The sequence below is a fragment of the Rutilus rutilus genome, assembly GCF_951802725.1.
Source record: "Rutilus rutilus genome assembly, chromosome: 13".
Classification (NCBI taxonomy): domain Eukaryota; kingdom Metazoa; phylum Chordata; class Actinopteri; order Cypriniformes; family Leuciscidae; genus Rutilus; species Rutilus rutilus.
The window spans coordinates 13,537,644-13,553,436 of NC_140218.1; the positions used below are offsets into that span (position 1 = coordinate 13,537,644).

At 35.5% G+C, this 15,793-nt stretch overlaps 2 protein-coding genes across 3 annotated transcripts in view; both read left to right on the top strand.

The window, feature by feature from the left end:
• The window catches only part of csad (cysteine sulfinic acid decarboxylase), a 10,038-nt gene extending 3,741 nt beyond the window's left edge, over window positions 1-6,297 (top strand). Inside the window, exons 5-14 of the mRNA XM_084428843.1 lie at window positions 673-895; window positions 995-1,074; window positions 1,159-1,213; window positions 2,545-2,661; window positions 2,822-2,886; window positions 3,000-3,081; window positions 3,255-3,454; window positions 4,111-4,162; window positions 4,264-4,353; window positions 4,441-6,297. Coding sequence (XP_084284969.1) covers window positions 673-895; window positions 995-1,074; window positions 1,159-1,213; window positions 2,545-2,661; window positions 2,822-2,886; window positions 3,000-3,081; window positions 3,255-3,454; window positions 4,111-4,162; window positions 4,264-4,353; window positions 4,441-4,614 — 1,138 coding nt within the window. The 3' untranslated portion in view covers window positions 4,615-6,297. The remainder of the gene's footprint in view (window positions 1-672; window positions 896-994; window positions 1,075-1,158; window positions 1,214-2,544; window positions 2,662-2,821; window positions 2,887-2,999; window positions 3,082-3,254; window positions 3,455-4,110; window positions 4,163-4,263; window positions 4,354-4,440) is intronic.
• A 46-nt stretch (window positions 6,298-6,343) lies between these two features.
• Window positions 6,344-14,556, top strand: znf740b (zinc finger protein 740b). 2 transcript variants are annotated; one of them, XM_084428859.1, is made up of 7 exons: window positions 6,344-6,486; window positions 8,345-8,497; window positions 9,377-9,586; window positions 10,583-10,717; window positions 10,835-10,964; window positions 11,057-11,175; window positions 12,849-14,556. In XM_084428859.1, exons 2-7 carry the CDS (start codon window positions 8,453-8,455, stop codon window positions 13,017-13,019), a joined length of 810 nt encoding a protein of 269 aa, XP_084284985.1. In that variant the 5' UTR covers window positions 6,344-6,486; window positions 8,345-8,452; the 3' UTR covers window positions 13,020-14,556. The 2 variants fall into 2 exon arrangements, with proteins under 2 accessions (XP_084284985.1, XP_084284986.1); XM_084428860.1 differs by lacking the exon at window positions 8,345-8,497 and having other exon boundaries at window positions 6,367-6,486; window positions 12,849-14,195.
• Window positions 14,557-15,793: the final 1,237 nt, after the last annotated feature.

The window sequence follows — 15,793 nt, forward strand, 5'->3', positions numbered from 1 at the left end:
CACTGTATATATATATATATATATATATATATATATATATATATATATATATAATGTATATGTATATATATATATATATATGTGTGTGTGTGTCTGTATATAAATAAATATATACCCACACACACAGAGATGCACATGCGCACATATGTCATATAACATATATGTATATATATATATAATATATTTTTATACTCTGCTAAATGCAATGGTGATGGACAAAATTATATGTCAATGCTTTTCCATTCTCTCGCAAATGTTTTACATTCCCCGAGAAACTTTGTGTTTGCTCGCAAAAGTTTTGTGTTCTTTGTGAGCGGACACAAACGTTTTGCAAGGGAATGCAAAGTTTCTTAGGGGGACACAAAACTTTAGAGTGGTGCGGGGATGATGTAAATTTGTAGGCCAATCGGCAGTTAGCATCACACTGGTTCCCTCGACAAAAACCCAGTAGTTTTTTTAATAGGGTTTTGGATTATCGCAAAAAATAAGCTTTGTAATCAACAAATGTATATGATACTTACAGATAATTTTCAGCAATAACCAACAGCAGCAGATCTATTCAAATTCTTAATAAATACTATAATAGTATATCAATGATACTAAAATAATACATATGCATGTGCATTTCATGCCTGAGCAATACGCAGCGTACTCAGTGTGAAGTTGTTACAGATACACCTATGAAGTGGCTCCGGTGTTCGTCCTGATGGAGGAGGAAGTGCTCTGTAAGCTCCGCTCTCTGATTGGCTGGTCAGAAGGAGATGGGATATTTTGTCCCGGAGGTTCCATTTCCAACATGTATGCCATGAACGCCGCTCGATACTGGGCCTTCCCTCAAGTGAAGACAAAAGGCTTGTGGGCCACACCACGGATGGCTGTATTTACATCACGACAGGTACAAAGACAAGAATTACTTTATTCTAATCTAATCTTAGATTTAATAGGGCATGTAAAGCAGTATTGTGTAATATTTTTCTTCTTCGTTTTTTTTCAGAGTCACTACTCAATGAAAAAAGCGGCTGCTTTTCTTGGTATCGGAACTGAAAATGTTTTCTTTGTACAAGCGGACGAGAGGTACAGGTTCTTATCTCTGACATATTTTGGAAAACCAGCGGTTCACTTTAAATTGTTAAAAAAAGTTTATTTGTTCCACCACAGTGGCAGCATGATACCAGAGGACCTGGAGGCTAAAATCGTGCAGGCAAAATCACAAGTAAATATTTAAATGATATGGTAAATTAATACATTTAATATACAGAACCATTTAAAAGTTTGGGATCAGTAAGCTGCTTTTATATGATTAAAAAAAATCCAGTAAAAACAGTAATATTTTGAAATATTATTACAATTTAAAATAAACATAAAATATATATAATGTATTCCTGTGATGCAAAGCTCAATTTTCAGCATCATTACTCCAGTCTTCAGTGTCACATGATCCTTCAAAATCATTCTTATATGCTTGGTGCATTTCTTATTATTATTGTTGTAAATGTTTTCTTCGTCGAAGCAGAGACCAGGAGACGTTGGGATATCTTTCAAGCAGAAGTTACTCTTTATTGAGAACTCGCTGTGCGTCGCTGTAGTCATCCAAGTCTAGCTAAGGCTCAGCACAGTAGAGTTTATACCTTTCAACGGGGAGGGATTACATAGAGGCGGAGACAATCTGAACAAAGCATGCAAATGCATTACAGGAGTCAGCCCTTTACCGGAAGTTCCCCAGCCCTGATCTCATCTGCATAACAGTGTCATTCAAGTGCATATATGCTAATTCAATCAGCCTGACAGTATCGCCCATACCTTCACATTATCATAGAGACAAAGCCTTGAGCTTAACTTGGGACACTGCCCAATGGTCAGGAGGTGCATAAAGACAAAAGGTTGATGTCAGACACCTGGGTTGCTTTACTTAATCTTCTTTGAATCTCGTCATCTATACCTCAAAATGTTAAACACAATGTAATACAAAACTTTCTCAGTTTATATACTATTGTATACATTTTATAAATTTGTAGTCCAACATTATCAATGTTGAAAATAACAGTATTATTTTTTTACTGACCCCAAACGGTAGTGTATATAATATTAAAATGAATTATTATGGTTAACTGAAATATTGTGTATAATTGAGAACATAGTTCACTATAAAAATGAAACCTCTGTAATGATCTATTATCTCATTCCAAACACGTGTGACTTTCTACCTTAAAAAGGAAGTGTTTTGCTGAAAGTCCAAGCTGTTCTTTTGCGTGAAGTGAAAGCAGACAGTGACCATAAAGTCTTCTGAAGACATTTTATAGCTTTTCTGAGGAAGATCCCAAAATACACGTCTGCTTTCTTGAGAAATGACAAAGAGCAGCGTGAACTTTACGCGAAACATCTCCTTTTTAAGTTCTGTGAAAGAAAAAAAAGTCATACAGGCTTGGAACGACTTGAGAGTGAATACATGCAGACAGAATTTCTTTTTCAATTTTTGCATGAACTATCACTTTAAATATCCAAGAGTCAAAGGTTAATGGTGTTTGGCCAATGTGTCTCCTTCAGGATGCTGTTCCATTTTTTGTTAACGCCACAGCGGGTACCACAGTGCAGGGCGCCTTTGATCCTCTGAATCGCATTGCTGACATAAGTGAAAGAAACGGCATGTGGATGCACGTTGACGTAAGTGAAGCGCGGTTACCTTATGCAACATCATTGTGCAACACGTCTATATGTTTGTGGCCCCCCACTTTAAAAGTATCCAGTTGTTTGCACTTAAAATATTCACATAGCATTTCTCCCTATCCTAACTGTTACAATCTGGATCTCTCTCCTTTTACAGGCCGCTTGGGGAGGAAGTGTGTTGTTTTCCAAAAAACACAGACATCTGGTTGCAGGACTAGAAAGGTTTGAGCTCTGCACACTCTGAGCTAGTAGAATGAGCCCTGGATAAAATGTGCTTTGAATAGAGAAATTGCCTGACTGAATCATTTAATATTTCTCCTTTTTTTAACACTCAGAGCAAATTCCGTGACTTGGAACCCTCACAAAATGCTTCTAACGGGCTTGCAGTGCTCTGCCATTTTGGTCAGAGATACCACGGTATGAAAGCTTGTGGAATGTAGAAATCCATCTCTTATTTTTTTTTTTTTTTTACTTCTAAGCACATGGAAGTCAATTCATGCAATGTTTTTGCTTATTAACAATTGCTTACCTGCAAATGCATATTTAAAAGTGCAGTGCACTCATTTTATCCACTGCGTCTCAATCTGTAGGATTTGCTTATGCACTGTCACAGTGCCAAAGCAACCTACTTGTTCCAGCAAGACAAGTTCTACGATACAAGTTTAGACACAGGAGACAAATCCATCCAGTGTGGGCGCAAGGTGGATTGTTTGAAGCTCTGGTTGATGTGGAAGGCAATAGGAACGCACGGTCTGTCAGAGCGAGTGGATAAGGCCTTTGCCCTCGCAAGGTATTTGATGCATCGGTTGGATGTTGTTGTTGAATAATACATCATCAATTTTTTTTTTTTTATGTTGCATATTGTGGAACACTATTGACTTATATTATTAAATGCATTGCAATATATGATTAATATATACAATACCATTAAAAAGGTTAGGGTTGGTAATATTTTTTTTATCATTTTGAAAGAAGACTCACAAAAATGCTCACGGAAGCTGCACTTATTTGAATCAAAAATACAGTACAAACCGTTATATATTGAAATATTATTACAGTTTAAAAAAAAAAACTTTTTTATATTCTAAAATGTCATTTATTCCTGTAATTTAAGCTGAATTTTCAGCATCATTCCTCCAGTCTTTAGTGTCACATGATCCTTCAGAAATCATTCTGATTTGCTGCACAAGAAACATTTATTATTATTATCGATGTAGAAAACCGTTGTGCTGCTTAGTATTTTTCTGGAAAACATTTTTTAATTTTTTGTTGTTGTTGTTGTTGTTGTTGATGAATAGAAGTTCAAAAGAACAGCATTCATTTGAATTAGAAACTTTTGAATAAAATAAAAGCATATTTAAAAAATATATATTTAGAATAAAACTGTAAAATGATTTAATATATTTATGTATTTATTTTAATATATATTATTTATATTTGCACCAGGTATTTAGTTGAAGAAATGGAGAAAAGGGACAATTTCCAGCTGGTCTGTAAGGTACAGTGTTGCACTGCATACAAACCTAAAACAGTATTCTTATGTTTATGTAAATCCAATTCATGTTTATATATTTCTCTATGGTGTGTTTTTTCCAATAGGGGCATTTTGTGAACGTTTGCTTTTGGTTCATTCCACCCAGTCTGAGAGGGAAAGATAACAGTGTGGATTACCAGGAAAGGCTATCAAAGGTCAGCTTCGCTTAATTGTCGATGTTGCACAGAATTGAATTATAACACATTGAATTATTGCATGTCGTTTTCAATGTACACCATCAGGTGGCGCCAGTCATCAAAGAGAGAATGATGAAGCGTGGAACAATGATGGTGGGATACCAGCCCATGGACGAACACGTCAACTTCTTCCGTATGGTTGTTGTTTCACCTCAGCTGACCACCAAGGACATGGATTTCTTCCTCGACGAGATGGAGAAGCTAGGGAAGGACCTGTAATTAGTTTGAATGTGAATGGTCTACCATTATCCCCTCTCATCCTGTCACTTTTAAATTTGCGATGATCTAAAGGTTGCTAAAACTCATTTTGACCTAGTGCATAATACTGACTTCATTGACAAAGCATGCAAAAATGTTTGCATCTACAGAAGTCATAAGTGAATGAATCTCGTAGATTCTGGCCCACATACACTACCGTGTAACACTACACTAAGTTTGGAATAATAGTTTTAATTAATAATAAATCTTTCTTTATGTTTTTTAAAGAAAATCATTATGCTCACCATGGCTCCATTTATTTGATCAAAATGCAGTAAAAACTAATATTGTGAAAAAGTATTACAATTAAAAATGTATTAATATATTTTAAAATAGAAGTTATTCCTGTGATTTAAGCTGAATTTTCAGCATCATTACTCCAGTCTTCAGTGTCACATGATCCTTCAGAAATCATGCAAATATGCTGATTTGCTGCTCAAGAAACATTTTATTTTATTTTTTTATTAATTATGTTGAAAACAGTTTTTACTGCTTAATATTTTTGAAACGTTAGATACACATCCATTAAAAAAAAAAAAACTATTCAGCATGGACGCATTTAATTTATCAAAATTGACAGTAAAGACAAGTATAATGTTACAAATATTTTTATTTTAAATAAATGCTGTTCGTTAGAACTGTTTCAAAAAACAGTTTTCAACATTGATAATAATAATAATAAATGTTTCTTGAGCAGCAAATCATCATATTAGAATGATTTCTGAGGATCATGTGATACTGAAGACTGGAGTAATGATGCTGAAAATTCAGTTTTGAATCCATAGTTTAAATGGTTATGTTGTAATAATATTTAACAATATTTCAGTTTTTACTGTATTTTGGGAAAATAAATGCAGCCTTGGTGAGCATAAGAGACTTATTTCAAAAACATGAACGCATCTGAATTATTCCAAACTTTTGACTGGTAGTGTAAGTATTTCATTTGGCACACCTGTCTCCACTAATGAGCTGACTATATAGATCAGGTGTGTTAAATAAGGACCACATCCAAAATGTGCAGTACAGGGGCCTCCAGGACCAAGTTTGAGAACCACTGCTGAAACTGTCTGCAAACCTGAATTGGCAAAATGATTTACTGGTGGAAAGCATTTCTAATTGGCTAAAGCTTGGGCCGGTCCCCCTTTCAGAGCCTAGGGCTGTCACAGAGACAGGTGTGATTTGTTAGGACACTCATTTCAGTGAAATCTGTCAGATAATAGGGTGATTTTTGTGTGTGCTGTTCCAAAAAGTAGCTTTACATTAAGGTATGCAAAAAAATTGTATTTTAGTGAATTTATGTGATTTGTTTTGCTGTCCATAATTTAACAAGGATATTTAAACTATCAGATGATTATATAGTGACTAATAAGAATTTGTGATAATTTGTGACTGTCATTTTGTTCAACACAATACATGGGTATATAGGTCATATGTAGGTCAATATGTGATAGGCTGAATATTTTCTTTGAAGTTGAAAGCTTTATTTCGTGTTTTATTTTGCTTTGCGATTTGTACATGAAAACACCAATATTTGTCACAAGAACGTTTGCGTTATAAAGATTATAAAATATGTTTTCCCGGTTTTAAAGTCTAATTTCGCAAGCAGCTCAACATTTTACACATTAATAAAATACATTTCTTTATAACACTCGTGGACTTTATTTACACCGGAAGCGTGTAATCGTTTGCCAGTGTGGTGATCACGTGACACATGCTCTCCCAAGAGAGCACTTCCGGTAACGTTTCCTGTGTTTGTAAACTGAAGAAAAAAAAAAGAAAAAAAAAACTGTTCGACAAGAAAATATTGGGCTACGGTAGAAGAAGAAGAGTAAGGTAAAACAAATACGTGCAGGCTGCGATACTACGTTTATTAAACCTATAACAGCATTTAAGAAAATACTTAATCGCTCTGTAATGTGAAGTTAAATAGACGGTGAACTCACGCCCTGTTGTGATGTAGGATGAATGGAGGAGTTCACATCAGTAATGTGTTTACAGTTACAGACTAAAGAAGACTGCATTTCACTCTCATATTGAGATTATGGATATCTGAATTCACGCCCTTTGTTGCTTTGAACTCGTTAACACCTGAATTATGTTCCACAGACACAGAGAAGAAATATAACAATGCACTATCTATACTCTAAATTCAGACATGTTGTGAAATGTATTATTTTATATGATTCAGATTATTGTAATAGTTATTTCTGGTGTCCATTACAATAGACACTGGTTATGAACAATAGCAACATCCAGATAACTGTACACATGGACAAGTTAATAAAGAAAACTTTAAATACATTGGTAACACTTTACAATGAGGTTTCATTTGCTAACATTAGATAACTACATTAGCTATGAGAAATATTTCTAAAGCATTTAATAATCTGAGCTAAAGTTAATCTCAGCATTTACAATCAAAAGTTGTATCTGTTAACATTAGTTAATGAACCTGAACTAACAATATACAGTAATATTTTTTACTAATTAATGTTAACTAAGATTAATAAGTACTGTAACGATTGTACTGCTCACTGTTAGGTAATATTAGTTTATGCATTAACTAATGTCTAATGGAACCTTATTGTAAAGTACTTTTCATGTTTTAATTCAAATGTTTTTCTAAAGGGAAATAGGGAACATTTAGGTCCCATTAGTCAATGCATTAAGTTTCATTAACAATGCGCAATACATTTGTTACAGTATTGATTCATCTTTGTTACCGTTACTTTATAAAAATTCAACGCTTTATTGTTAGCTCAAGTCCATTAAGTAGAATTAACAGACACCACTTTAGTTTTAAAAATGTATTAGTTGGCTAAATGTTGAAATAAAAATTTCTGCAATGCAGTTAAATGAGTTATTATGGAGTGTATCACATAGATGCAATTGAATTGTTCTCGTAAAGTTTGGTTTGGTTTGCTTTAGATTGCTTTCTGTTTGCCATGTGATAAGACTGACGCAGTTTTAGTTTCTATGTCCTGAAATTAATTTAACCTCCAGGACCCAAATCCACTCACGAGCCAAATAATGCTATTAACCATCACAATATTCACCCACTCACCTCGATCTATATGTCTTTTGATTTATTGCAATCATACTACGTTAATTTTGTGTAGTGCAATTACTGTCCATGTCCGGTGCACTATCCATCCATGGCTTCCATGCCTCATTTTGTTCATTTATTTATATTTGTGTTCATCTGGATCTTTGAGGGTGAGTTAGTCAGACTAATGCACGGGAATATGCAGTGGAAGGGAAGATGGTGGTTGAAATAAATCTGTTTTTAATTCCAGTGAATCCCAGAATCAGACCAACCAAATCCAAAATCAACAGGGCATTAGACGCTCGGATGTATTCCTAGCATTTCAGTTTGACAGAACCAATGAGAATCCACTCCACTCGGTTTCAGTTTTGAGCTGGTTTGTTTCCAGATGTCATTTAGGGACTCTTGACGCCTGGAAATGTGACTAGCCGAAGCCAAACTCTTACGGCTTTAAAAACACAGCCCTATAAGCCTATATAAACAACAGTTTGGCAATGCAGACATGGAAAATGTCTGATTCTAGCGAATAAACGCCGTGATTTGTCCACGGTTGACAACTTCTGTTAGTGGTGGGCTGGATGTGTGGCAACATCATAGACAGAGATGGATATTACCCTGGCTTTATATCCCCCCTTCTGTTTCTAGGCTTGGGCCCCTGATGAGTGGGGCTTGTGTGGTCTCTAAACATTCTCGCTGCCCAGAGCGAAGCTCTCTGTACCCCAACACACACACACACACACTCTCACCACAGCGATGTCACACCTTTCCAACAGCTCAGTGCGAGATCACATGAAGTGGGTCAGTGTTTTTTTTTTCTCTTCTTCATTTGCATTTTCTGCATTTGTCCACATTTGTTTGAAAAAGATATCCCTCATTTTCCTTTGATTGACTTTTGTGTGTTTTAACGTTTCGTAATTCACTTCCACAGTCTGACTCTGTCTGTGACACACCAGACTTTTACACAAGAGTGTTTAAGAGTAATGGGATAGATCTCACAAAAACTGTCAAGAATGTGTGTCAGTTATTTCACCCTGAGCATTTAGAACCATTTAAGTTTATAATGATTATTTTCATGATAATTAAGCACATTTCTCCAGTAAAATTAATTTATACATCATTGTAGTATTTCTCAATATATTAATTTATTTTTACAGTGTTCTAGTATATTTTTAATGCAGTACACTGAAAAATGTATCTATTGCAATAATGGGAATCATCTTTTTAAATAATGTAAATTAGATTTAAAAAGAAAACACTGGACTGATAATTTTTTACTTTGCTCAGTTATGAAAATGTCATAATGCAAAAATCTTAATAATCCTAAAATTATTATTTTGTATTATATTATATTTGTAGAAATAAAATTAAAAGCATTTTTAGGATTATTAAGATTTTTGCATTATGATATTTTTATGTTGCAACATAATAATAATTACAAAAAAAAAATCATAATAAATTATTAATTATTATTCTATTTTGAGGTATAATTTTCCCTGGGCATGTTCTTGACATAATTGCACTGTGACCTCTGAATTAACTTGACAGATCTTGACTGAAAAGTATTAATTATGTCTTAAACTGGGTCACATTTGTGGCAGATTTCAAGCCAAATGTCCAAGATTAGTGACTTTGAACATCATTTTTAAAAGTGTATGTTTGTGTTTGTGTGTCACACAGGCTGGGTTGCTGGGCTGTGAAGCGGTGCTGTCCAGCATGGCACTCATGCAGGCTGGCTCCATGTCCAGTCATAAGAAGATGGGCTCTCATCTGGGCCAGGGACAGAGAGAAAACCATCACAGCCACAGTCACAGCCAGAACCACAACCAGGACACACACAGCCAACACGGCCACATGGTGCTGCCCTCAGGAGTCAGCTGCCCACCACTTGTAAGAGAAAAAGACATGGATCACATTGCAAAAGAAAGTCATATGGGCTTGGAATGAGTTTTTAATTTGTTTGGTTAACTATTCATTTAAATGTTGAAAGTCTGGAGCTGATGCTAAGGTCATGGGCTCAATTCCCAGGAAAAGCAATATGAGAAGCTTTGGATAAAAGCGTTTGCCAAATGCATAAATGTACACCATTATTAAAAAGGTTGGGGACCGTAAGAATTATTATTTTTATTTTTTTTACTTTTAAATGCTTTAATTCAGCAAGGATGCGTTAAATTGATCGAAAGTTATGAAGAATTTGCATTTTTAGTATAGGTAAAGTATAGTTTTTTGGTTGTTTTTTTGCTTTATATTCATCATAGAATCCTGAAAAAAGACGTATCATGGTTTCCACAATAAAAAAAATAAGCAGCACAATTGGTTTCAATATTGATAATAATAATATATGTTTCTTGATCAGCAAATCAGTATAGAATGATTTCTGAAGGATCATGTGACACTGAAGACTGGAGTACTGATACTGATGCGTACTAATAAGGTTCATTAGTTAACATTAGTTAAAATATGAACTAACCATGAGCAATACATTTTTGTTACTGTATTTGTTAATCTTTGTTAACGTTAGTTAATAAAAATACAGCTGTTCATTGTTTGTTCATGTTAGTTCAGTGCATTAACATTAACATGATTTTAAAAAGGTATTAATAAATGTTGAAATTAACATTAGCAAAGATTAATAGATGCTGTATAAGTGCAGTTCATTATTAGTTCATGTTAACCAATGAATCCTATTGTAAAGTGTTACCAAAAATTCTTACTGACCCTAAACTTTTGAATGGTGGTTTGTATTTAAATTCTAGATGCTGGATATATTTTGTTAAAAGAACTTCTGAAACTGTGTGCTGATTTAATGTGCATGTTAACATCGAATAGCTTGAATGTTATTTTTCATTAAATTCGGTGACCTTATATTCTCTGTTTTTGGGGCAGCTCATCCGCAAGGATGGAGAGTTTCACTCATCCAGGCTCTTGGATGAAAAAAACATGCAAGCCAGACAGAACGTGCAGCCAAAGAAGAAGAACAGGAAGTCTGGACTTCCCACCAAACTGAGAGAAAAGCCCCAGGCATGCGTTCAAATCTGTCTGCAGGATTGCCCTGCAAGTGTGCCTGTTTATCTCATTTACACACTTCCGCTTGTATTCGTATCCTGACTCACTGCTCTTTTCTTCTGTATGTGTAAGGTGGAGATTCCTGAGGTTAATGACGATAACTCGCTCGGCTCTCAAGTGCAGAAGAACTTCATATGTGAGCACTGCTACAGTGCTTTCCGCAGTAGTTACCATCTCAAACGCCACATTCTCACCCATACGGGTACGCCACGAGCCTTTCCGCTCTCACATCATCTTACGTTTCGTATAAAGAGATGCATTGAGTAAATGTGTGTACATCTGTGTGTGTTCTAGGGGAAAAGCCGTTCGGATGTGATATGTGTGATATGAGGTTTATTCAGCGCTACCACCTGGAGAGACATAAGCGTGTTCACAGCGGTGAGAAGCCTTATCAGTGTGACCGCTGCCAACAGGTGAGACGTGACAAACACAGGCAGTTGTGTTCACAGAGAGCATGCTATTTGCTTATGTTTATATGATAGGACAGCGAACGGCTTCATAATGGGAGCTTAGCATTATGTAGGCTGCAGCAAATGACATTCACAACCCATTTTACATTCATAATTCTCAGTGAAACATCAGGAATCGATTTGATCATGATAAGTGGTCATGTTTTCAGAATGGATAGAGGTGGTTGTTTAAGAGGAAAAGCAAGATATTACATTTAGAAGAACAAATTAATACATTTTTTATTTGGAATGACGTGCACTGGATAAATTGTGCACAGTAAGACCAGAAACATGAATGAATAGAAAGTAGATATGGTCAGTTTTGATTTCATGTTGACATTTCATGTTGATTTTACCTTTACCTATCTTATTGCTGCTGTCATTGTTGACCATCTTAATGCATGAACTTTTATAAGTGACTATGGCTAATTTATGTCAGATTCAGCCCAATTACTTATTCATTTTTTACTGTTACTCAAAGTGTTTAAGATTAAGGATTAAGATTACGTAAATGTTTATGGTTGCGTTATGAAACCTGCGATGATTAGTCTACTATTAAAGCATGAATTTGATGTAATCAATAGATATACATAATATTCAAATATGAAGTTCATAGGGGACATAATGTATTACATCATGAAATAATATTTAAACCTCTAACATTTTGCATTTATAACTTTTATACCTATGACATTTTTATCTCGCAATTCGGACTTTATAACTTACAATTGCGAGTTTATATCACAATTCTGAGGGGAAAAAAGTCAGAATTGTGGGATATAAACTCGCAATTCTGATTAAAAAAAAAAGACAGAATAATAAGAACGAATTTATCTCGCAATTCTGATTTTTCTTTTCAGAATTATGAGATTTAAACTCGGAATTGCAAGAAAAAAACTCAAAACTGGACACACACACACACCACCATTCAAAACTTTGGGGTCAATAATACTTTAATTCAACAAGGGATGCATTAAATTAACCAAAACTGACAGTAAAGACATCTATAATGTTACTAAAGATTTCTATTTCAAATAAATGCTGTTCTTTTCAACTTCACAACTGAAGAACTTCCTTGAAGAATGCTGGGGGGGAAATGTGTCACGGTTTCCACAAAAATAATAAGCAGCTTTTTAACATAGATGTTTCTTGAGCAGCAAATCAGCACAGAAGGATCATGTGACACTGAAGACTGGAGTAATTCAGCTTTACATAACAGGAATAAATTACATTTAAAAAATATATTTGCACAGAAAACTGATATTTTACATTGAAATAATATTTCACAATATTACTGTTTTTACTGTATTTTTGCTATTAAAAAAAGAGCTTTGATAAGCATACATATCAAAAACATAAACAAAATATATATATCTGACCCCAAACTTTTGAACGGTAATGTGCATTTATATTAAATGCACTCTGTAATTCATATAATTGAATACACAGTGATTACAGAAGTAAGAAACCAAATAATTACCGTATTTACAACAAAAGAACACCCTAAATGGCATGCGAGAGCTTTTGACTCTGAGAAATCAGTTCATTAAAAGCACATCCAAAAGAACCATTTCATAAAACCGCCTGTCTTCTCTTGTCAAAAATGGGACTAACTCCGAACCCCTTCTATCACACAGAACTTTTCCAGAACCGACCGGTTACTACGGCATCGACGTTTGTGTGCCGTGGGCATCCCTAAAGAGGAGAACCAGCCGTGCTGTGAGGGACGGCCGTATTCTCAGGACCCCTCCCAGCACACGGCGTCCTGGAGCCCACTGCAGACAAACAACAGCAGGCTGGCGGTGTGACCGCCTTCCGATCGCTCGTACAAACCTCTTCCCAGCAAACGCCACCTGAACGGGGGATTGAACCTGTAAACTGTTTAAAGACTCCAATATGTCCAGCTCTGATCCGTGCGGCTCAACCTCAGTGGACTCTGGGAAATAGCATATTTTGTATTTTAGATGGGACTGTGATCAGCAGGCGGGTTAGTTGTGCATTCAGTCCAGGCAATAATGGCGTCCGGTAGTTTAGAATCACTTCCTTTTTGTAGTTCCCTTCGGAGCGCTGTAGATTGTTGGGATTCTCAGTGCTACAATATTAACCTGTGAACATCTTGAGCCGTTAGCACTTGGCCTTTTCGATCAGAGAAGTTAGCCGTAGTGACAGTAGACGCATTCTGGTAGGATACGCTTTCTCAGTGTGCACATCAATTAATCATTTCCTATTCTCATTACATACTGTGATAACGGCTCGTGACCGTTGACCGTTTTACACAGGCTTGTTACGGTTTTAGCAGAAACATCTGGAACGTCATCCATCCTACATCCACAGGAGAGCTCATTTTTTGTGAGCTACATTATGGTGTCAAGCTTTTTGAAGTTGGCCTTTAGGTCAACATGAACACTGACTTTTCTTTGGGTATTAGAGAATGAATGGCAAATTTCGTCACAGTACGATGTGACTCATGCGATAAGTCTGCTAGCATCTCAGTTTCTCTTCTAAAAGTCACTGGATCGGCAAAGCCGAGCCAAGGATAACAAAGCAAACCTTTTAACAGGTTGTACAGTTCATAGAGAGACAGATGTTTATATAAAAACCGCTAGTTTATCGCAGAGGTCTCGTTATGTTTCATATTACGTCAACCTCAGCCCTTGAACACGGACTTCTGACGCAGTTGAGCTTGAGTTAATATATTTTTTCAGCGTTTTAAATAATTTAATTAGAAACCGTAGTAGTATTAGACAGCAGTTTCACTGTATTTTTTTACATGTACATTTTGCATGGTCCTTTCGTTAAGTGCGTACCGTAAAAGGTTCTTGTATTGTGATTGTTTAAAAGAATGAAATACACTTGTTTTTGTAAGAACATTATTTTGGTCCATTTGTTTGGTATTTTTTACCAGTCTCTAACGCGAAGTTTATTCTTATCATGTTAGACACCTTTTAGTGAGGACCTCAAATTGACAATAAATTTTCTTTTCTAAAAAAAACAAACAAAACCCAGCTTCTGTTTTACTCCACACAAGCTTATTTGTATTTATTTGTACTTCTTGTTTTGTTTTTTTTATGAAGTGGTTGAGCATGGTGCTCTTTGTTAGCACAAAGACTATGAATTTTGATTAAAAAAGGGAGTAAATTGATCCAGTGTATACATTGAATGCACTGCGAGTTACTTTGGATAAAAGCATCTGCTAGATGCATTAAATATAAACTGTTCTTTGTAAGAAATACACTACCATTCAAAACTGTGGGGTCGGTAAAAAGTATTTTAGTCTCACCAATGCTGCATTTATTTGATGAAGAACAATAAAAACGGTAATATTGTGAAATATTACTACATTTTGAAATAAATGTTTTTAATTGAATATAGTTAGTCCTGTGAGGGCAAAGCTGAATTTTCAGCAGCCATTAGTCCAGTCTTCAGTGTCACGTGATCCTTCAGGAATCTATTAGCAGTGATGAAAACATTAATATTTTTGTGGGAACTAAGCTTTTTTTCAGGATTTTTTGATGTTTAGAAAGTTCCAATACGGCATTTATTTAAAATTGAATTATTTAATGACATTTATAAATGTCTTTACTGCCACTTTTGATCAATTTGATGCATCCTAGCTGAGTAAAATAATTTATAAAAAAAAATAAAAAAATCTTACAAGCCACCAACTATTGAAAGCTAGTGTGCATGCTTACCAGCAGGTGGTGTGATCCACCAACTTTCATTGTGTGCCAAGTCATATAAATCCTTTAAAAGTCCTTAAAATGATTTAGCAAAGTGTTTTGGGGTTTTATTTCCGCTGTCATCATTCACTATACCTACATTACTAGCATATATGTGCCTAGATGTATATATTTGGTCTACATGCTATATAAATTACACAGCTGTTTCTGTATGATCCAGTAGAGGGCGCTGTGTTCCTTGTCATGTAAATATTACTAATGTCAAAACAATTGGGACTAGTGTAGTTATACTCGTTAAGCCGTATTTTGACTGCAGACAGCGACTAGCTCTTTGAAATATGACTTTATAATGTGTATGTATTTACTAACCCACTATAGAAGCAACTTTCATTGCAGTTTGGGAATATGATGGAATTACTTGTATTGGAAAAAAGAGCTTAATGCTGGCAAGACGAACTGATATTTCCAGTAGAAATGTAATGGAGTGAAACGTTCAAGGCAGCTCGAGCCGCATTGCCAGCAAGGGAGACAGAGTTAGACAAAGAGTCTGGCTTTGTGTTGCTTCAGAGAGGCCATAGTCCTCTCCTCTCTAGCCTGACTGCTGATCCTGATTTATAACACCCGTGGGCTGAGAGCACTTAACACACTCGCTCTCAAAGCCAAGGCGGACGAGAAGCGAATTTAGACATGGCAGTGCTACGTTCATACAATTCGAACGGTTAAGAGAGACGCTCATAACACTGTTGAAGGTTGGCTTTGTAGCACACAATTGTTGCATGTGCAACCATTTGTATACCAGCGACACGTTATTATTTGAAGTCCAAATTAGGCCTACCTTATTTCACATGATGCAACCCTCCTCAAAACCCTTATCGTAGGACCTATTTCACGTCAAAGCGCGT